This window comes from Salarias fasciatus, chromosome 22 (assembly GCF_902148845.1).
Source record: "Salarias fasciatus chromosome 22, fSalaFa1.1, whole genome shotgun sequence".
In the NCBI taxonomy this organism is placed as follows: domain Eukaryota; kingdom Metazoa; phylum Chordata; class Actinopteri; order Blenniiformes; family Blenniidae; genus Salarias; species Salarias fasciatus.
In genome coordinates, this window is record NC_043765.1 from 26,801,397 (window position 1) to 26,824,183 (window position 22,787).

The following is a 22,787-nucleotide window of genomic DNA, read 5'->3' on the forward strand; positions in this document are numbered from 1 at the left end:
CTTCTAACTCTGGAGCGACTGTGATCCTCTGATCAGGAGCTCCTGAGAGTGTTCACACACTCACACACACACACACACACACACACACACACACACACACACCGTTGCTCATTGCCAGTGTGTGTGTAGAGGTTTTCTCGAGTGTCTTTGCAGCAGAACGCCGTCTCCCCGGAGCAGACAGGAAGTGGCCGGCCCGCCGCCGCTGTTCCCTCAGACGTGGCTCCTGAAGCCGCTCTGACCTGCTGCTGCCGGGCCGGGCGCTGGAGGAGTTCCCCTCTCTGGACTGGAAGCTCCACGTCTCATTCCAGAGGACCGGATCATAGCGAGAGATCCAGCTCATCAGTAGCAGGAGCGTCCAGGCTTCAGCCATTGATAGTCTATTCTTTATTACTGTAACCCAGCAGTCCTGTGATCTGTTTCTGTGGTTCTGTTCTTCTCCTCGAACACACATCCTGACTAAAGCGCTGATGTCAGCTTCATTGAGCTTTATTGAGCTTTATTTTACGGCGTTCAGATCTGGAGGATGTATTTTTTTCATTTCTCGTTCATCTGAATGATGTTTTTCATTAAGCTGAGAGTAACGACTTCCTCCATCGGGGCCCTGGACCGCCGCCGTCTTTCTCTCTTCGCCTCTTCAGCCGAGGAACATCAACGCCGTCCTGAGATATTAATCCTCCCCCGTTCTCGTGAAGCACTAAAAGAAGATCCAGGGCGCCGATCGCCGTGGCGTTAAAGTAGCGAGGAGGAGGAGGAGGAGGAGGCAGATTAGAGTGAAGTCAGACCAGAGTGAGAACTGCTGAAGGAGAATCCGACTTTGTGAAAAATCCTGACTTACAGCAGTCCCTCAGGAGGTGGAGGTCCTCCACAGGCCTCAACAGTCACAACACTGGAGCTCCACCTAGTGGCTGCCTAGGAAGTGACAGTTACACAGGAAAGGGTGGTGGAACTAGCTGCTAGCTAGCTACGCTAAGGCTAGGGCACTAGTTGTTAGATAGTTACGCTCAGGCTAGGGCGTGAGCTGCGAGGAAGCTATGCTCAGACTAGTGCGCTAGCTCCTAGCTAGCCACGCTCAAGCTGGGGTGCTAGCTGCTAGATAGCTACACTCAGGGTAAGACGCGATGTGCTGGCTAGCTATGCTCAGGCATGGGTGCTAGTTACTAGATACCCACGCTCCGGCTAGAGTGCTAGCTGCTAGCTAGCTATGCTCAGGCTAGAGCGCTAGTTGTTAGATAGTTACGCTCAGGCTAGGGCACGAGCTGCGAGGAAGCCATCCCCAGGCTAGGGCGCTAACTACCCAGGCCCAGGAGAGAGTGCTAGCTGCTAGCTCGCCTCGTCCAGGCTAGCTAATATTTAACCAATAGTTAATTTCCACACCAGAGTCATTTGTGAAATGACTTTAATTTCTTGGATTAACAAAGAATTTCTGAAATAACCTAAAATAACTTGGATTTCTAAAATTTGAAGAAAAAAACTGAAAATAAAACACAAAACAAAACTTATTAGGAGAGATGAAATATTAAAATGGCCAAACGTCCTCCAGCCGTGGACATCAGACTCTGTAACCTCCCTGGAAACGGTGTAAATAGTGTTTACACTAATTTCTGTATATTCTTGTTTGCCATAGTGGAGTGCCTATGTTTTTTGTTTGTTTTTGTTTTATTTTATATCTAACTATCTATTTATTCTGTATGCATCAATGCTTTAAGCAATTTGCCTCTGGGAATAATAAGTATTTCTATTCTAAATGATAAAATGGTCTGAAAAACGATGAAAACGAAGGATGAAACTGATACAATCAGGAACAAAAACAGCTGGAAGCATATCGAAATGTTTACCATCCTAGGGCATTACTAAAACTCCTTATAAAAACAGTTGTTGTTTCACATCCACTGTATATCTGAATCTTTGGAAGCTGTGTTCGCCTCGTCTTGCTCTGCGGCTCCAGGTAAATTTAATTTGGTAGAAAAGTCACATAAATGGTTCCTCTGGCCGTGACGGCTGCAGAGCTCTGGACGGCTCGGGTCGACGAGTCCTTCCCAGGTGTGAATGAGCCACTCCTCCTGCTGGGGGGGACTGTTTTCTCCATGTGAGGTGAAGACTGTGGGGATTACAGACAAAAAACGAGTCCTCCATCGACCCAGAGACTGTTCTTCCTCTGCTGGTTGGTGTGTGACGGGTTAAGAAACCCCCACAGTGCAAACAACTCATATAACCTTTATTTTTCCTTATGGTGCTGAAGTAGTCATCTGATTGAACTCAGATCATTTTCAGGTGGAAACTCCTGGATTGTCCCACAGAAAACTAAAAGCCAGTCCTCCATGGTCCACAATCATCCTTCACAGCCGCTGTCAAATGACGGAACCGCCGTGAGTAGGACGGGCTTTGACAGGTGGCAGCTCTTTGAGCAGAGAATCTATTGTAGAACGCATGTTTATGTCGACTTGTTCATCTCCTTACATGCTAATTAGCGCCGGTTAGCCTTCTCCTTCAGCAGCTGCGTCTCCATGGCAACCAGCCTGTTTCAGTCAGGGGACAACAACATGTTTGACCTTCAGCCACACCACAGAGAGTCAACGTCAAGCTAACTGCATGAAAAAGAGCAGATTAAGGATTTTTTTTTTTCCAATTTTCAACAATTAGCAACAATACCAAGTTACCTAGTTGGTGTTGTCTACGTAATCAACGACTAAAATTCATGGACGATTCCTTTCAAGTCCACATGATCCATTAGTTTAAAGGCATATTCGAGGATTCTCCGCCGATTTCGTACAACATGGCCGATTTGCCATTTTTGGAGCGCTGCCATGCGCGGCTCCCTCCCCATGAGGACTGTGGGAGCGCGCACGTCAGCCGCATGTCAGTTTGTTTACATCCACACAGCTGGAGCATCGTCTTTCCGCATAGGATTAAAACACATTTGTAATCATGTCGGACTCTTCTTCCACTCATACATAAGAATACGATCCGTAAAGTCGTGTCTATTTATGCAACAGAAACAGATCTGAATGGGATCATCAGCAGGTTACCTGTCCAGCAGAAACTTCCCCACGTCCTGATCAGTCCTAAATCCCGTTTGTGCTTTGAATGTCCGCCGCCTCGTAAAGGAATCTCCCAGTAAAACACGCGTTTTGCCTTCTTTTCTATGGCCTTTCTTCTATCCTCTGCCATCTCAAACAATGTTCTTTTTTTGTGGCTGGCCATCTTCGGAGGCGCCGGGAGGAGCAAGCTGCTTCTGAATGAGGTGCTTTGGTCGCTCCCGCTGCATGTCACTTCCTAAACAATGCTCTGCGCATGGCGTCTCCAAACCAGAGCGCACAGAGGCGGCGACTCCACATGACTTGTCGTCACGCAAACGCGTTCCCACATTGATTGGCGTTATGACTGCCCAATTACGAGTTGGAATCATACAATTCTGATTGGTTCTAAGGATCCTCCAGTACACCTTTAAGTTTTTTGTTTGCTTTTAGATTTATTGGTCAATATATTGAAAAATTACTCCAAAGTTAAATGAGTCCTTACTGGTTAGCACGGCAGTCACCGATCATCTCCCTTGCTGTAACACATTAAAGGTGCTGTAGGCAGGATTTTGCTAGTCAATGCTAATTTTTCTGTGTTTTCTTTGGATTAAATGTTAGAGTATCCACTGATAATCCTTTAGGAGTGTAGCATAACTGCACTACAGCGAGGGCGCAGCGTTTCCATCTGCCTCTGTTCTGAGCTGAAAAGGAATCTCGACAGCTCCAGGTATCTTTGACCAATCAGAAGAGCCCATGAGGCTCTAACCGTGATTGGTCGAGGGGCGTTCGTCGCGGGTTCTTGTGGGAGGGGCTTAACTTGCGTAAGGGCGTGATGTCAGAGAAAACAGGACAGGATTGGCTGTGCTGGGTTTCAAATCGCCATCTTAGATGGGTCAAATCGCCATCTTGCTTAGGTAAACCTAAGCAAGATGGCGGAGATGCGGAATCCTGCCTGCAGCACCTTTAAGTGACACCATTGGTAAATGCATTAAAATCTTAAGTTTTAAATAAATCCAGTCAGATTTCTTCCTATGCGGCTCACAACAAACTGTTTCCTCTACATATTCTCAGAGTTCAGGAGCAAAGAGGTTAAATGTCAGATGACAAATGCAGAAGGAATCAGTAGGGAGTTCTTCTGGGCATCACCTGCCTTCAAACTCCACCCCAAGGTTAAAAATCAAATAAAAAACTGAATGAAGTGCTGCAGGCTGTGAAGCTGCAGTTTACAGGTCATCCAGCAGAGGGCAGCAGCAGGCCTGTTCTCTCTGTGACTCTGGAGTCAGTAGAAAACATTTGGCCTTTAAGAGTAAAGAAATGAATAGATTTGAATGAAATATGGTAGACTGGTTAACTATCTACAGCTAGAAGAAAAGAATTTGAATGTTATTTGCTACTTGAAGCGGTTAATTTGGGATTTTGTAGAATTTGCAGCCGTACGGTCACTTTGACTTTAGGCGATAAGCTGATCAATGTGAACGTCGGCTCTGGAGCCGGAGCGGAGAACCGACATGTTTCAGTGTTTGTTGTGGTTTCAGAGAGAATAAAGAAGAAGAAATAAACCACCATCTAACAAGGCCTCTTGGTTCAATCACTTTATTTCATTCAGTGCATTTTAAGACTTCTTTGACACGCTAGTGCTACGGCGGGCTAGCATCACAGCGGGCTAGCATGGCGGGCTAGCGCCGGAGGTCCTTCACCCCGTCCCCACAGAGGAATGTGGCTCATTAAAGTGACAAAAATAAATTAGTTACAAAATAAATATCTTCCTCTCAGACGCCCACGGCGGCTACCGTTAGCGACACGCGCGCGCGGCTTTCGCTAGCGGCTAGCTCGACGACACACAAAGGCAGAAGTACCGTGAGAAATGATTATTGCCGCAGGACGTTAAGGGAACATTTGAGACGCCTGTGTTTGATTTTCAGACCCCCGCTTGAAGCTATCTGGCCGCTACGCTACGACGAAACGACTAAACCAGGAAGTCGTCACAAGAACTCGCGTGAAAATGTTCCAGCTCACGAAGAAACGTCACAGTTTTGCATTAAACTTCTAATGAAATGCTACAATATGGTGCCGATTTATCAAGAAATTTACATGGACTGCTTTTTTCCAACCGTTCTTTGACGTTAGCATCTCCAAAATGACAGAAAATTAGCTACAATCTGAATTATTTCAACATTGTTCCAGGATGAGAAACATGCAGTTAAATATAAATCCACATTATACCTTAGCTTGAAGCCAACAGTAAAGAAAAAGAGGCACGTTAGCGTTCCAGTTATGAGTTTACCCTCCATGTTTCCCGCAGAAACGCTTAAGTACACATTTTTACTGAATTTGAAATGTTGTGAAAGAAGTGACATTTAATTTACCGTATTTTCTAGACTATATTACTTTTGAAGTTATTAAATATCAATACATCTGATCTTTGATCACGAGATGTCTCTGCATGGTAGCAAAAAAAAAAAAAAACAAACAAAAACCCATAAACAGGACTTTTAGTCCAGAAAATACAGTAATATCTTTTCAGAAAATTAAAAAAAAAACACACACGTATAACTTAAATCTTTGTGAAATGTCTCAAAACCAAATCATGTATGTTTTCCCACCACCATGAATCTAAAGTTCGATTTTTATTCAGCTTAAATCACAAGATTTCATCTTCAAATGTTCTATAAACTAATCATTTTAACCATTTTCATATAAATAACTGAGGATCTCCTCAATACTTTCACCCTGTGGACCAGATCAGGGCCACGGGCCTTATGTTTGACACAGCTGATCTGAAACTTAGCTGATAATAGATTTTAAAGGAAATCTGGATTTCTGCTGCTTCAACAAGAATAAAGAAGAAAAATAAAAATAAAAAGACAATCATGGTGCATTCAAGACAAACTGGGAAAAAATCCATCTGAAGTGAGAAATTCCCAAAACTTCAGTTTTACTAAGAAAGAGAAAGTGCAGGAGGAAAACATCCAAACTTCCTGAAATGTTGGGAACATTCCCACCTTCAAATGGGAATTTTGCAATTTACCACTTCTGAGCTGCGCGAAACAAAACAAAACAAAATAAAACCTTTGTTAAATTGTAAAGAAAGTGCATCGTTCATTAACGTTCAGTGAGATTTCGTCGGACCAGCGCGACACAGGCTGGGACAATATTTGGACTTTTCCACTTTAACTGATTTAAAGGTTTGTTGGTGTTAATTCTTTTTACCGTAAATCCCAGAATATAAGTCACGAGATCTTTTCATTTCCACTGATGGAAATCTTCACATCCTTCTTTCTCATTTTAAACTTAGAGCTTTTAATCTTCACAGAAATCTTCTGTTTAGTTTCGAATTTATCCCACAGTGTGACTTATAGTCTGGATAGTACGGTGAAGAGCGCCGTTATGGTGTGTGGGAGGGGCCTGTTCTTAAAGAGACGGGCGCCGGACAGCCAGGCGGGGCCTCAGACGTCGTTGCCCGCCGCGCCCTTGCTCTTGCGCCCGGGCAGGGGGAAGCTGGATTTGCTCTGCGGCTGCGTGAGGCGGCTGGTGAGCTGCGTGAAGGGCTCGATGAGCGAGGCGCGCTCGGTGACGCTCACCTCCCACAGCTTCACCTTCTCGCCGCGCGCCCACTGCTGCGCCGCCTCCGCCTCCACCTGCCGGCGCTCCCGCAGGTCGCTCTTGTTCCCCAGGACCACCAGCGCCACCTGCAGGAGGGGGACGGCACACGGGGGGGCGGGGCTTAGGGACAGGACAGAGCAATGGTGTGTGAGCTTCGCAGTAAAGCCTCACCTCCTTCTTGTCCCGGGACCGGTCGATCTCCTTCTTGAGCGTGTCCACGCGGCGGAAGGACTCCAGGCTGTCCACGCTGTAGACCAGCACGAAGCCGTCCGCCACCGACAGGTAGTGCCGGGGCAGCTCCAGGCCGTCCTGCAGGCCCCGCGTGTCGTACAGCCTCAGCTGCTCCCGCACGCCGCGGTCCGTCTCCACCGACGCCACGTACACGTCCTCCTGCGTCCCGCTGGACTCCGAGCCTGGAAGCAGAGAGAGAGGGGAGGTCGCCCACCCTGGCATCAAAATCCAACTGAAATTATACTTTATGGAGCAAAATACAGAAAAGTCTACATAAAGCTGTTGAGATTAACGGCGTCTTCTGGTTTGTCCTTCCCCGTCTCCTCAGCTTGCTCACATGACTGGAGCGTTTACTGCTGTGGGTATAAAACTCCACCGACTGCTCACCCACTGTGTGGTTTCCGTACAGCAGCTGCTCCAGGATGGCAGTCTTCCCGACCGCTGCCTGGCCGCACACCACCACTTTACAGCCTTTCCCCATTTCAGACCTGCAGCAGAAGACACCGGTCACGTCTCCGGGAGAGAGCAGAGCCTTTAGCACATCCACACACCTCCTGTCAGGAGCCTCTTCCTGCTCTGCAGCCTGAGACGCTCGTTTGTTTTTAGCTGTTACCCGGAAGCTAGCTGTCTGTTAGCCGGAGCAGCAGATTCAGCCGAGTTTCAACACTAAAAACGAGTCAAATAATAAGTATTCTCCTCTTTTAACAGTAATTGTAAGATCCGTACCTGATGCAGGTCAGTAACTATCAGTCTCTCAGCGTAATAAATCCAGAAACACGGCCGCTGCTTCCATTCTGCTGGGCTAATATGCTAGTGGGTTATTGGATCACTAAGCGCATGCGCGGCGGCGATCTCGCGAGAGTTCACAAAGCAACGAGTTTTTATTATTATTATTACTGTTTTTAATAAACACATCGGCATACAAGTTTAAACGACCAAATTAAAACAAATAAATAACAAATGGAATTATGAGGAAAATGAAGCGAAAAGGGGGTTTGTAAAATTAAATTGTTGAAAAATATAAGCTATATATTAGACAATTTGAAGAGGTTTAGAATAAATAAAGACTCCGTATGATAAATTATTATTATTATTATTATTATTATTATTATTATTATTATTATTATTGTTATTATTGTTATTGTTACTGCCATAATTATATTTCATTTACATATTATTTAAGAGGTTTAATAAAAGAAACAAAAAAAACGCCGATTATGTTGCTTTGTCAGTATTACAGAATAACGACTACATTTCCCTTGATCCTCTGCGGCCCTGACGTCATGCCGTTGCCGCGATAAGGCATTCTGGGAACGTGCGCTCTCTCTTTCCGGTTGGTTCGCCATCATGTAAGCCAGTTTCTCTCTATTTCACACCAGCATCCATCCATTAAAATCCGCCTTTACAGCGGTCCATCCGCGTCATCCACTCCCCCTAGTAACAGATCGTGTATTAAATACCTGCGCCGGGTCATTATTTAATGGTTATCGTGTTTATAAGCGCCGAGGAGAGCTTTGTTTTACCGCTACTGTGGGTTAGCTGTTAGCGCCAGGAGGCTAATGTCTTCTTTGAATGATTAAGTTTGGGTTAAAGTCACAGAGTACGGTCGGAATACCTTTAACATTAACGTCCTGTTGTGTCCGCTTTGTTTTTTTCTGAATTATAACTTATAAATATTGGCTTGGAAGCAGTGGAGTCAGTCCGTTAAGATTGGCATGCTAGCTGTTATTCCCTATGAAGAGCATGGTTTGACGGAATCCAGTCAAACTTTCTGTGTTCAGTTGTTTTAATCTATGTATTCTCTGTAGTCCCTAACTACAGCTCAGGATCCTGTCCAGTCAGGTCTCAAGTCACTCCATTAGAGCTGATGTAGAGTGTTTTGCATGCCTTCTGTAAATATAACTTGCATTAAATGGAGATATAGTCATTCAGATGTGGTTAAGAACCTGTTGTATTTACTGATACAGATTGTATAATAATGTTCATGTGATTTTGTATGCATGTTTTCCAACACCTGACCGAATGTCGGAAACCTAGATTATGGTCATTTAGATGAGATTAAACTCTGTCTGATTGAGTGTTTGCTGTTTTTGTGAAGTAACATGAGTATTCTGCAGGATCTAACCGCGTCTTCTCTCCTCAGATGAGTGAAGATGGGAGCGTATAGGTATATGCAGGAGCTATGGAGGAAGAAGCAGTCGGACGTGATGCGCTTCCTGCTGCGCGTGCGCTGCTGGCAGTACCGTCAGCTGTCCAACCTGCACCGCGCTCCTCGGCCCACCCGGCCCGATAAGGCTCGCCGGCTGGGCTACAAGGCCAAGCAGGGTGAGTGAGCGACCCGCCGCCGCCGTGGACGTCTGCGTCTCTTCATCCGCTGACTGGCGTTTCCTTCCATTGCAGGATACGTAATCTACCGAGTCCGCGTTCGCCGCGGAGGCCGCAAGAAGCCCGTGCCCAAGGGCGCCACCTACGGCAAGCCCGTCCACCACGGAGTCAACCAGATCAAGTTCGCCCGCAGCCTGCAGTCCACCGCTGAGGTACGTCTCCTCGGGTCACGGCTGTTTGTCTTTTCACGTCCTCCTGCTGGAAATGGTGAAAGAAGCAGAAAAGCGTTTAGCCTCCTGCAGAGTTTGTCTAGCAGCAGTCTGGCCGTCTGTAGGAAATATTTTATATACATGTTGTTTTGTAGAAGATACAGAGTTCAACTGATTCAGCTTGTAGATCTGAAGATGTCTGAGGTTTAGATCCCTGCAGGTTGAAGCTGCTGTCTTTATCAGAAACAACCTGTTGAGGCGTTCAGGGACGCTCCAGGTTGCCTCAGGATAACTCTCACCTCAGGCCTCCAGTGACTGGAGTTCAGTCCGAACTCGTCTGAAACGGTGAAGAATTCAAAGTAACCATCAAAAAAAATTAAAGGAAATCAAAGTTTTTCGTTGATTTTCATTTTATTCTACAAACTGAAGGCTGAATTCAGGACAAAGTCAGAAAGAAAACAGAAAAGACAGATTCATACAGCATCATTCAGACACTGGGAATAAAAGGAAGTGCAGTACAGGTGAGCAGTCATTGTAATGTTAATTTAGATTAATGGAATACTTTTAAAAAAACATGAAGGTAAAAGTTCATAAAGGTAATGGAATTGGTTAAACATATTTAACAATGCCTCTGCAGATAGTGGTGTGTTAAGGTGTGATTTAAAAGAAGGGAGTGTGTCAGCAGGAGATTCGATCCACATGTGAGGAGCTAAAAGCTGCTCCACCGGGGTTCCTCCGCCTCTGGAAGCTCCTAGAGAACCTCCGAGTTACTGAGCTTCAGATTCCACCAGTGAATCGGAGACGTCTTCAGAGCTTTGAAATCCAGAAGTCAGACGTTGAAGTGGAAAGATTTAACTCGCAAGATCAAGAGAAATGAGAGGAAACTTTGAAACAGTTTTTGAAAAGCTCCGCCTGCTTCCTCTGAACCAGGGGTGTTCAACCTGCGGCTCTGGAGCCACATGTTTGTCACTCTTGGTTCAAAAAAGGTTCAAGTAAAACTGGGAAAAATAACTAAAACCACAAGAAATGGGGAGAAAATGATAGAACAACTTAGAAACCCTGAAATGTCTCCAATTTCTAATGTAAGAAAATGAAATATGGCAGAAAAGAGAAATCCAAACCGTTTGAAAAGAGGAAAAATGGCTGAAATTTCAAATCTGTCAACAAAACAGCGCAAAACAGGAAGAAAACTGTTAAAATCAGGTAGAAAAAGAGGTTCAGTGTAATAAAATGTTCACTATTGTTCACAAAATGTTCACTATGATCTGTAGTTAAAACGTCATGGATGCTTCATGAGATCTAGTTTTGTTTGTGAAGCTTCCTGAGCTGCAGTCGCCTCATGTTAAAGGTTAAAGGTTCTTGATGGAAAGTCACTGAAACGGTTGTTCTGGTCGTGAAGGTAGCAGAATGATGAGGGACGTCCGTCCTCTCTCAGCTGACCGTCCTGCAACATTAGAACCAGACAGCAGCTTCAGATACTGACCTCTGACCTCTCCTGCCTGGAGAGGTGTGATGGACTCGGTGGAGCTGCAGTTCCGGCTGTTGTCCACCGGGCGTCAGCAGAGGGCCTGGCTGAACTGACCGTGCTCTCCGTGTGCTTTCAGGAGCGAGCCGGCCGCCACTGCGGCGCCCTGCGGGTGCTCAACTCCTACTGGGTGGGCGAGGACGCCACCTACAAGTTCTTCGAGGTCATCCTGATCGACCCCTTCCACAAGGCCGTCCGCCGCAACCCGGACACCCAGTGGATCACCCGGGCCGTGCACAAGCACCGCGAGATGCGCGGCCTGACGTCGGCCGGCAAGAAGAGCCGCGGCCTGGGCAAGGGCCACAAGTTCCACCTGACCATCGGCGGGTCGCGGCGCGCCGCCTGGAAGAGGCGCAACACCCTGCAGCTGCACCGCTACCGCTAGAGCACGTCTGTACAGTCACCTCAATAAAAGGCCTTTCTATGGCGCCGCGCCGTCCTGTCTTCACTCTGACCTCTGACCCCGGCCACTGCCAGTGTCCACAGCTTCAACCCGAGTTAGGATCAGATGAGCCACCGGGGAAGGCAGGGTTCAGGTGGGATTTGAACCGGTGGACCGCCGGCTGTGAGGCAGCAGTGCAAACCACTCCACAGACATGAGTTACGAAAGTTGTCTCAAAAAGAGTTTTTAATCTGAGATTTTAGTGAGTCAAAAGTAGGATGTCGAGCTGTACGCCCATCCTGCAGCTGGTGACGCTGTGCTACACACACACACACACGCACATGTGAGTCGTTTGAAGACGCCTGATTGTCTCTCTGACCTGTTTGAAAACATTCAGTCACTTCATGAAGCTGAAGCACTTCGTCCTGTAAGCCACCACATTTAGATAGAAATCTATAAATATATGAAATTCTAAATATAAACATTTATTTTCATATCTGTACAGCTGTGGTCAAAGGTTTTCATCCACTTGTAAAGAACATGTCAGGTCTGAGACTCCAGTTATTTCTACAACTCTGATTTTTCTCTGATAGAACGGAACAGATGCTTCTTTGTTATAAAAAAAAAAAAAAACACTCATGAAGTTTGTTTCTTTCATGACTTTATTCTGGGTTAATAGAAAAAGTGACCGAATCTGCCGGCTCAAAATCACACCTCCAGCAACATGAAATGGCATCTTTGGTGACTGGGAGAGTTGTCAGTGAAATGAGTTTCATGGCTGCTCTCTGAAGTCCTGGTGACTGAGAGACCTCCAGCTGTGTGTCTGCAGGGGAAAAGCTCTGAACCACAACAACACCACGCCTGCCGGCAAGCACGGCGGTGGCAGCATCATGCTGTGGGGCTTCTGCTTTACAGAAAATAGGAAAATGAAGGAGGATTACTTTAAAAATCCTCAGCCTGGAGGTCTTGGGCTCAGCTGGGTGTTCCAACAGGACAGCGATCACAAACACCAAAGTGGAGAAGGAACAGCTAAATCAGTTTAGAAAGGCCTTCCCACAGTCCTGGACTGAAACCTCAAGAGAACAAGTCCATGTCATAAAGCCAACAAATTTACCTGAACTGCACCATTCAGTCCAGAGGAGAGGATTCAGCCAGAGGCTGGTGTTTGGCCACCAGAAGACACAACTGAAGCGTAGAGGGCCAGAGGACACCAACCAAACGTATTTCTGTCAACCAGAATAAAGTCAGAAAAGAACCAAACTCATGAGTGTTTTTTATGACAGAGAAGTTTCTGTTCCGTCTGTCAGAGCTGTAGAAAGACCTGCAGACTGAAGACAGACCTGGCAGGATGTTCTTTACAAGTGGATGAAAACCTTTGACCACAGCTGGAGAGCTGCACTATATATCCTGCATATTCAAATAATTTTTACTTTATTTCCTGTCTTATTTGATGTTGAACTTTATTGTGAAGCAGAGCGGTTTCTATTGTAGACACAAAAAAACTTGCATGAAAACACACCAGTGGACTCACAGTCATGCACATTTTCATCTTCTAAAACTAGAAATTCAAAACTCCTTTATAAAATAAATTAAATAAAACTTAAACACCATTTAAAACATGCAGTTTAAATCACAGTTAATCGTCATTTAAAAATGAAATGAATCTGTTGACAGGCCTAATATATTGTTGTTTTATTTCTATATTATATTTACATCTATATTTTCAAAATAGTTAAAGAGAAACCACAACAAATGAGCAATATGTATCTACTATAAGCTTATTATTATTTCATCTCTTTCTTCAGCCCAAGCTGCTGGCCCTGATTAGAGGGAGCCTGAATGAAGGAGCGGATCCCAGGAGAACATCGCTGGAAACAGATCAAGAACCACTGATCTCAGACAGGAAAACAAAAACATACTGTAAAAACTACAAATCTGAAGGTTTTAAACTTGTTTTCCTGAAAATGTGTCATTCCTTTTGATTTAAGATTAATTCGCTAAAAAAGTGTCTTTCAGTCCTGGCTCAGTGTTCTTTCAGATTTGTACATATTTCAAAATAAAAGTCCATAATTTAAGTAAAAAATACAGTCAGCCAATAGAACAAATGGACATTTTGTTAAAAAAAAGTCACTTTATCTACTTGAAACATATGCTTTAAAGTGGCTTTACCTTAAATCAAGCACACGAAAACAAACAAAAGCACACACACACACACACACACGGGAACACGCCCCCGCTGGCGTGGCGGCGGGGTGGTGGAGTTCACGGCGTTGTAACGGGAGCCGGACGGTCGCACGCCGCCTCCAGATCCAAGCAGGAGGTCAGAGTGATGAATGATGCAGGTTCTCCAGGCCGGGCGGCACGGTGGAGCAGTGGTTCGCACTGCCGCGTCACTCCGGTGGACACTACACTGCGTGTGAGACTCGACTGTAGCATCGAACAAAAACACACTGAATCCATCGTGAATGAAGAAGGAACTTCTCTCTAGATTTCCAGCTTCACCGACATGTTTTTTTCATCTCTACTCCAGAGTTCAGACCGGGTGATTCTCATCGAGAACTTCTTCACTGCGTTAAAACTAAAAGGTTTCCATCTGCTGATTTTAACAAAATAAAACACCAGATAGTTATTATTTTTCAGCAGAATGACGTAAGACAGAAATAATGAGTTTGTTCACCGTTCCAGCCTGTTAACTGGGAGATTCAAACATGCTTCAGTCCGGGAGAAACAAACCGAAACTCAATAAGTTCACTGTAAAAAAGGTTCGACAAATATAAAATATCAACGCTAAATTAAAGGAAATGACTCTTAAAACGAGTGAGATTAACTGTCCATGCAGCAAAGTACATTTTACTTAAAAACAGATCTTTATATCAGAATTTTAAATCAAGAAATGAGTGTCTCTTTCTTAAATTGATCTTAAATTAAGTAAGATGAGACATTTTCACTGAAACCAAGACGATTGAACTTAGTAAGATTTTGAATTTTTTGCAGTTTTTGCAGTGTACATTCACAAAGAATGCTATAAATAATAATGAAAATAAAATCAATAATAATAATGTCAATTACGAAATACAAATTAAACAATCCAATGAAAAATATTTACTTTTTTTTCAATTTCAATTTCAATTTCAATTCAATTCAATACAATTCAATTCAATTCAATTCAATTCAATTCAGCTTTATTTATGAAGTGCCAATTACAACATGGTGGTTTCTAGACACTTTTACAGAGAAACCCAACAGATCCACATGAGCAGCATAAGCGACTGTGGAAAGGAAAAACTCCCTTTTAACAGGAAGAACCCTGCAGAACCAGGCTCAGAGGATCAGAGGAGAACCCTGCAGAACCAGGCTCAGAGGATCAGAGGAGAACCCTGCAGAACCAGGCTCAGAGGTGGTCTTCCTGCTGTCCCGGTTGGGGTGAGGGGACAGACAGAGAAGGAGATAGGACAGACAGGTTCTTGTCTCTACATACAGTTCAGATATAAACACAGGGTACAGAGGCTACAACAGGACATCAGTGACATGTAGCAATACAGTGAAATTACAGTAGTACAATGAAATCACATTGAAATGAGAGAAGGAGCAGAGCTGGGAGCCGGTTCCACATGGTAGAACCCGGGTTCAGTAAACCTTACACCCACTGGGTCCGGGTTCCTCCATTAATCAGTGGAGCAGCTGTTTTGTTTGATGCCCAGTTAGAATTCACCCACTGGATCCAGGCTGTCTCTGTGGATCAGCTGATTGATGTTCTGTCTGGATCCCTCGAGCACGGCTCCAGTCCACCTCAGAGACAGCCTCTTGGTCCAGGGTTTCGGTGTTCGGACTTTCATACTTCATACTTTTTCATACTTAATTGCGTTTACTTCCTGGACACGTCACTACGTCACGGCCGTCCCCGTCCAATCAGAATGCTTCACTGCCCCAGCGTTAGGGAGGAGTTGATCCTTCATTTTTCCCATGAAAACACCAAGATCAGGAATGTAATTCAGAATTATTCAATTCAGAATAAACTAATTCTGCATTATGTGTGTGTGTGTGTGTGTGTGTGTGTGTTATAGACTTCAGTGAAGCACTAAATGCTCTACAGGGACACACATAGAAATAAAGTAAAGTTGTTGCATGTCTGTACTGCTAGTTAAAGTTAGGGTAGACGATGTTGTCCAAAAGCACTTTTAGTCATCCTGAGTGAAATGCTCCTCGCCCCCTGAGAGAAGTCAATACATTATGTGGACGGAAAAGGGTGCGGAAAAAATCTGACCACTGTAGCGGCCACAGGAGTGTAAAAACTCCGACCAATCGGAAGGCGCGGACCGCTCTTCAGGAACCAATCAAATCCCTTCGCCGTTCTACCAGCCCCCTGCGCGTTCATTTCACTGGCGTGCACTGGCCCTGGTTCAGAGCGCGCTGCCAAGGCGCTCTGGGCGCTCGCGGCTCGCGTGAAAAATAGAAGGAAGCGGAGCGGCGCGCTGCGCTCCTGTGCGCGTTGTGTGCGGCAGTCAGAAAGGTTAATAAGAGGAGGCGATCACAAACTCCGGGCGCGTGGCTCTTCTGCGTCCAGTGCGTTCGCTCCCAACGGGAGCTCCTCCAATGGGGTGGGAGCTGGGCGGAGCCTTGGGGAGATGCTACATTCGTGCTACATGCTAGTTTTCCAAGATGGTCGACCCTAGCTTTAAGTCTGTACTGCTGGTTAAGCCTCCTGGCTGCAGTCTGCTGCAGGTTAACTGGTGACCTGTGGAAAAGCTTTCAGCTCGTATCCGGATAGTGGAGGGAAACACAACCTGAGGCTGGAGGTTAAAAACTTCATGCTGTTTGAAACCGGTGCACAAATATCTTTTGTAAATGTGTGCCTTGTAAAATAGGATGTTTCACACCCTGTGACTGTGGGAGTGTTGTGTTGTGTTGTGTTTGCGGTGAGTAAATAAAGAGTGTATTAACACACAACTCACTGTAAACACGACTGTAACTCCACTTTCACTGGAGTTCAAACCTTTTTCCACCAGGAGCAGCTTCAAGGTGGAAGTTTTACACATCGACCCGCTCAAGTGGAAATACCAGGCCGTCATGTCTTTTTTTGATGTCCGTTTCCACGGCGACGGTGCTCAGAGTCACTGACAACGCAAACTTTTTGGAAACCCCTCCCAAGGTGGGACTTTTTGAAAACACTCCGACTCGGGGAGACTAAACTTTTTCAAAACACTTAATTTATGGGAAAACGCAACTTTTAAAGAACGCTCCGTCTCGGGGAAAACAAAATTTTTGAAAGCGTTCCATCTCTGGGAAAAATGAAACTTTTTGAAAACAGTTGGTCTCTGGGAAAATGAAACTTGTTGAAGACACCCCATCTCCAGGAAAACGACATTTTTGAAAGCGTTCCATCTCTGGGAAAAAATGGAACTTTTTGAACATGCTACATAGCCAGGAAAACTCAATTTTTGAAAACACTTCGTCTCTGGGAAAACACAACTTAAAAAAAACAAACGCTCTGTCTCTTTGGAAAGTTAAACTTTTTGAAAACACTATCTCTGGGAAAATGAATTTTTTTGTAAACATTGCGGCCCTGGAAAAAAAAAAGTACTTTTTTTTTAAAGAGCTTTATTTCCGGCAAAAATTAAACTTTTTAAACATGCTGCGTAGCGGGACAACACAATTTTTTGAAAACACTCCGTCTCTGGGAAAACGTAACTTCTTAAACAAACACTCGGTGTCCAGGTAAACAAAACTTTTTGTAAACACTGCGGCTCTGGGGAAAAACAAAACTTTTTGAAAACGTTCCATCTCTGGGAAAACGCAACTTTTAAAAAGCGCTCTGTGTCCTTGGAAAGCTAAGCTTTTTGAAAACACCCTTGTCTCTGGGAAAATAAAACTTTTTTAAAACACTCCGTCTCAATGAAAACAACTTTTTTCTGAAACGCTCCGTCCTTTTCAAGACGTTGCTGTCTGAATGTGAAACTTTGGTGAACTGGTTTGGCCCTGCGCCCTGCTGTCCTGGTTTCTGGCTCTCAGGTTTCTCCCCTCGGTGTTTTTCCGTCGGGGGCTTCACGTTGGCCTCCTGTGAAGAGAAACACTGGAGCCTCTGATCTGAAGCTGGGTGGAATCCGGGCTGACAGCTCCACGCTTCTGCCGTTCCCCTGATGGAAACTGTTTTTGCTCGGAGCATCCCTCAGAGCTCCTGACGCCTCCTGAACCCGCCGACCTTCCTGTCCTACCAGTCCTGACGAATGTTTGCCTTCGCCTCTCTGGGGAATTCTCGCCCCGGTATTGATGGCCCAGGAGTTGATTGCGGCTATTTGCTTAACACCGGCGACTCGGTGGGCCCCCGGAGCTTCTGAAGACACGTTCACGAGTGTGTAAAGTTGTTATCAGGACAGCCTGGAGGAATGTTGAGCGGGGGGCAGGTATCAGTGGGATCAGGGACGGTGTCGTCTGATCCGATTGTCTCGGTTTGTCTTCAGGTGTTGTGTTGACTTGCAGGCTGCCGTCGTCCTGACCCTGAAGGTTTCCCATTAAACCGCTGAACTTTACCACCCTGGACCGCGTGAACCCTGCGGGTCGGGCTGACAACACATTCCAGCGCTCGGCCTCAGCAGCAGCTTCCTGATCGGCAGAGTGGCGGGGTCAACCGAGCTCACTGGAGGGTGGAGTGACGAGCATCTCTCGTGTTACTCCAGCCCCCCCCGCCATTGTCTGCACACACTTTAGTCTGCAGGGCAGCGCTAACTCGTTGACCCGCTCTGTGCAAATCCCCCAAAACAGAAACCGGAGCGCGGGACAGCAAAGCGTGGGATAGCCTCCTCCTAAATAGGTGTCATTGTAGTGAGTGAGCAGGAAATGTTAGCCGGGGCCGAGGGCGCCTTGGGAGTCATCGCCCGCCGCTGCCGTCGCTGCATCTCTGTGTGGAGGCGAGCCGAGGGTCACAAACACAGAGGAATGAAGCACTCCCATGTCAGGCTAGCCCGGGGAGGATGTAGTGTGAGTGTGAGGCTCCCAGCCCCGGGACGACGGCCTCCCAGCTTCGTCCACTGGCCTCCCGGGTTTGTCTCTCCGTTCTGCGACTCTGGATCTCCACACAGAGTCTGTTTGTATCCAGTAAATCATGATCAGTAGAGCATTCCGGCTCCTCAGTGTGTTGATGGTTTTACCAAAGCCTGGTTCAGCCCAGGTCAACTTTATTTTGAAAGAGTTGAGATGTGATGTGTAGCTTAAAGGTCTACAAGAGTCTGGATCTGTTTTCAGAAATCTGAGCGTGGTTTTAAAGAGTCTCGGTCGTCAAAAAACTCCATTGTCAACAGTCTGTGTCTACTTTTTACCAAGTTTATAGAGTAAAATAGACACTTAAAGGGTCCAGGTCTGCATGAAAGAAACAGAAACCTACTGGGAGAGTCTGGTTCTGCCAGGAAGACCAGCTATGGTTCTAGGAGTTCTGGTCAGGGATGAAAAAACTGGTCTGGTTTAAAGAGTCTGGGTCTGGTCTAAAGACTGTCTGGTTTCAAGAGTATTGTACAAGTCTAAAGAATCAGGGTGTGGTTGAGAGAGTCTGGGTCTGGCTTACTTAGTCCAGGTCCCATTTAAAGAGGGTTCAGTCCAGAGCAGACAAGAAGCGGCGCTACTGTCCTGAACACCACAGCTGGAGTGAGTAGTAGATCAATAAAACCAATGATTCCCTCCAGAGTGTTATGGCTCCCAATCCAGGTTCTCCTGGTCCTGGTCCAGGTCTCATGAACCTGGTAGTCTTAGAGTTGTCAGTCGTCGTAATAACAATCCACCTTAGTGCTCTGTCCAATGAATGTCTTTGTTAATTTTATAGCATACCGTTCTCTGCTAGAAATATACAATCTCAACGTCTCCTCTACAGGACCGTAAGTAAAGTCTACCGTCCATCTTTTATTCTGCTTCATCCAGTGTTATACCAGTGTTATTTATGTGCACCGTCCCTCCTCCAGCTTCACTGTGACAGTTTCCACCTTCATCTTGAATAAAGACCGCCGGACCCTGGACCCTGGACCCTGGACCCTGGACCCTGGACCCTGACCCTGGACCCTGACCCTGGTCCAACCCTCTGGGTGGAAGAGCTGCAGGATGGCGTGGAGGCTCTCTAACTGTTGCTAGTTAAAAACCGTAGCCATACTAAGCTGTCATGTCTTTCCTCGCTGTGTTTTCCGTCTGCCTCTCTGATAAAAGCAGGAATAGCGGCTGTGTTTTAAAATTAATCCTCTTTAATGTGTCATTCCTCAAATTTAGGTCAAAGGGAGAAAAAAATGTAAAAAAGAAAAATCTCCCCAGGCTTTAAGCGATCCGCAGGAAGGAAACAAAAGTGGTGTTCAGACACTTTCAAATGAACCGAGAGACAAACGCTGCTCTTGTTTTGCATCAGAGCTGCTGGCAAAGCTGCAGAGAGAACAGCACAGCAGCAAGACAACAGTAAAACCAGTCAGTCAGTAAACATCTGCAGTTTGGTTTCCTCAAAGCAGCCGTGACGCTCCTGAAGCTGGCGCTCGGATTCCTGTTGAAACCGACAGATGAAGGCAGAAAGGACTCATTTCAAGGGTCAAAGTGTAATCATGCCCACTGCCTGCCCTGCAGTTACCCCTGGCACGCTGTAGGGGGCAGTAGAGGAACTGGAGGTCAAACCAGGCCAGGGGGTCGGGCAGAGAACCAATGTTTCACCTCTGTGTGAATGTGACCCCAGGTCAAACCCCAGAAGGGGGCGGGGCCAAAGTACCCCCTGCCCAGCAGAGGGCGGGGCTACAGTCCTGCCCCCAGCAGAGGGCGTGTCGGGGCAAACACCTCCACAGGTAAATCTACCAAGGTTTCGACATTCCTGTGGCGTCCTTCATCAACATTAGTCATCCTGGAGGAGAGCTCCGCCCACATTCTTCAGGAGTCCGGCGAGCGCCGATCATCAGCCAAACGGAAATGCTGCCAGGTCACGGTTTCTAACAACGTGAGGAGGAAAAGATCAGATGTTTCATTATATAAAGCATGGCTGTGTGTTTCGGAAAGATCCTGATCTGGTCCAGTAGAGCGAAGTTCTGCCATAAAGCAGCATCAAACTAAATGATCAACAGACTTTTACCTTTAAAAAGCATTTCACTGCTCGAGCAGGCTGTGTGTGATCCGTCACATTCGTCCTGTGGCTTCTTCTGATCGGACCGCCTGCATTTTGACTGGAAGACGATCTCCTCAAGACGTCAAGATTCAAGAAAACCTTTACTGTCACTCAACGAAAAGATTGGAAACACCTTAAAATTTAAAAGTTTCTGTGAGGGTAACACTAAACAGTCCTGGGTGGGGATTGAACCCACAAACAAGGAGGACAGAAACCACCAGTTGATATTTCTTTATAGTGAAAGATGACGGTCTTTCATGTGAATGGTTTTATCATTTCAGAATCAACTTGAAGATTCTTGCCCAAGAGCATGAAGACACCTGGACAGGTAGAGACACGAGACGGATCGACCAGCCGCTGACTGTACCTCCTGGAACCTGATCAGTTCCCCACATGAACGGCTTTGAAGGACTGTTCATGAAGTTGGAGTCAGTTCAGCTGGTTTTCAATGGCGGATCAGGACGACCGGGGACGAGGACGGAAAGGTCCTGTTTGGTTCGGCGGGTTTCAGTCAGGAGAGCTATCGGAGCGGATCAGGGCCTGTTTTTAAAGAGAAAACGCGAAACTTTCGTTGCGTTTAGTGAGTTTGTTGACATAGCAACGGGACTCAGGACCACTGAGGTGGGACTTTTTGTAAATGATGGGGTTCTGTCGCCATGGAGACGGTTGAAATGCTGCTCCTGTTCACATGGTAAATAGTTCTTCTGTTATGGACAAGAAAAATATTGCCTGTCCATAGTCCATATTCTCCTGGTCCATATGGTCCTGGCCCTGGTTCTGGTCCAGTCTAAGTCCATATTTTCCTGGTCCTGATCCCTGTTCTCCTGGACTTGTTGGTTTTGGACTTTGTAACAGTCAACCAGGAAGTTCCAGATGTCAACAACTGCTTCAAATTCAACCAATCTCCATGAATTCTCCATGAACCCACAGGAACCCTCCCGGGTTTTCTGTCTTTCTGCCGTTGCCATGTCAACGGGCTTCGTTTTCAGACTGTTAACGTGAACCGTTTCTGAAACGAAAATGCAACGGCGACGTGTTTTCCCCTGAAAGGTGGTACGAGTGGGGCCTGAACGATCGGCCCGGGTTTAGATGGGTTCGGACGGAGTTCCACCGGCGCTGCAGCAGAGTTTAGCCCAAATTCAAGGCAGCACTTAACCGACAGCACGCCGTCCCATCTGGTTCAGCCTAATGGAGGCACCATTAGTTTTTTTTTTTTTTTTTTTCCTACAGGACAATTAGTGAAAGAAGGCCCCCGGGCCGTGGATGGACCGAGTGACCTGAGCTCTGCGTCACATGACCTCGACTCCACAGTCACTCGACCTACTTTCTGCTTTTCACCTGTGTTACATTCCTCTGCTCATGTTCACGGCCCCTGCCCACTAATGTGTTTTCTTCATTGCTGGGATTGTTCCGGAGGGTTCCCGGTCGGGACTTGAGGAGACTCGACTCTTTCAGAGTCCAACAACAAAGAGAAATCCTCAAGATGCGACGCACTTTAAAGATTTTCCCAGATAAATGTGACGTAGTCTGATCTAAAGGTTTAATTTACTTACCTTAGTTTCGTGCTGAGAGTTATCAGTATTTATGACTGTGTGTTGCTCTCAGTGGTTTTAGAGACGCAGACTTGGGGTTAGAAACTCGCCTTCTCCCTGAGCATGACCCATGACCCCCCGCCGCTCCCTGGGCTTTGTAGTGAGAGATTCTACCTCAGCCGACCCCTTTGAAGTTTATTTGCAGCCTTTATCATGAGGTGTTATCTGTGGAGGCTCTGCTTCCTCCTGCGTTCTCTGGGTGACGGATTGCCTCCCGTATTTGAATCTTAGTGCTCACTGAAGCATCTGCTCCAATATGTTTGACGACTTCCTCCACCAGCACGTCCAAACTCCGTTTTATTTGGACTCAAAGCTCCGTCCGCTGTGAACTGAAGCAATGCTGCCATGAGAAACCTTCACTGGGATTCTTAGATCCTCGACCAGAGGATGGATTTCACTGCGTTTTAAGCAGGATCTTGGTAAATCAGGCCTACAGCTTCCTATATATCAGTTCTTCCTCTGCTCTTGTAGAAAGGTACTGTCTCCATGGTGGATGTGGAGCCAGTCCTGTGTTTGTGAAGGAACCTGGAACAGCGGGACGACTGGAGTTCTCTGAGGAGAAAACAATATATGTGTTTGTTTGGAACACCAAACAGCAGTCAGTGTGTTTACATGTGACTGTTTGATCTGAAAAAGCTTAACTCTGCTCTGAAATGACCATGGAAACGTCTGAAAATATTGTTTGGAAATAAGCTTAAATCTGAAGTTTATTCTCCATCAGGAGCAGAATTATATGTAATTGAGGCAACTTTATTCCCGTCGTTCTGCTCGTCCGTCAACATGACGCAATA

At 46.1% G+C, this 22,787-nt stretch overlaps 2 protein-coding genes across 2 annotated transcripts; one reads left to right on the plus strand and one right to left on the minus strand.

Annotated features, from left to right (window-relative positions):
• Positions 1-4,608: 4,608 nt before the first annotated feature.
• nkiras1 (NFKB inhibitor interacting Ras-like 1) lies at positions 4,609-7,696 on the minus strand. Its single transcript, XM_030120797.1, has 4 exons — positions 7,578-7,696; positions 7,239-7,339; positions 6,792-7,033; positions 4,609-6,706 (listed from the first exon to the last, which is right to left on the minus strand). The coding sequence occupies exons 2-4, from the start codon at positions 7,330-7,332 to the stop codon at positions 6,464-6,466; spliced, it is 579 nt and encodes a 192-aa protein (XP_029976657.1). The 5' UTR covers positions 7,333-7,339; positions 7,578-7,696; the 3' UTR covers positions 4,609-6,463.
• Positions 7,697-8,134: 438 nt separating this feature from the next.
• rpl15 (ribosomal protein L15) lies at positions 8,135-11,341 on the plus strand. Its single transcript, XM_030120796.1, has 4 exons — positions 8,135-8,200; positions 8,995-9,176; positions 9,252-9,388; positions 10,990-11,341. Exons 2-4 carry the CDS (start codon positions 9,005-9,007, stop codon positions 11,293-11,295), a joined length of 615 nt encoding a protein of 204 aa, XP_029976656.1. The 5' UTR covers positions 8,135-8,200; positions 8,995-9,004; the 3' UTR covers positions 11,296-11,341.
• The last annotated feature ends 11,446 nt before the right edge of the window (positions 11,342-22,787 follow it).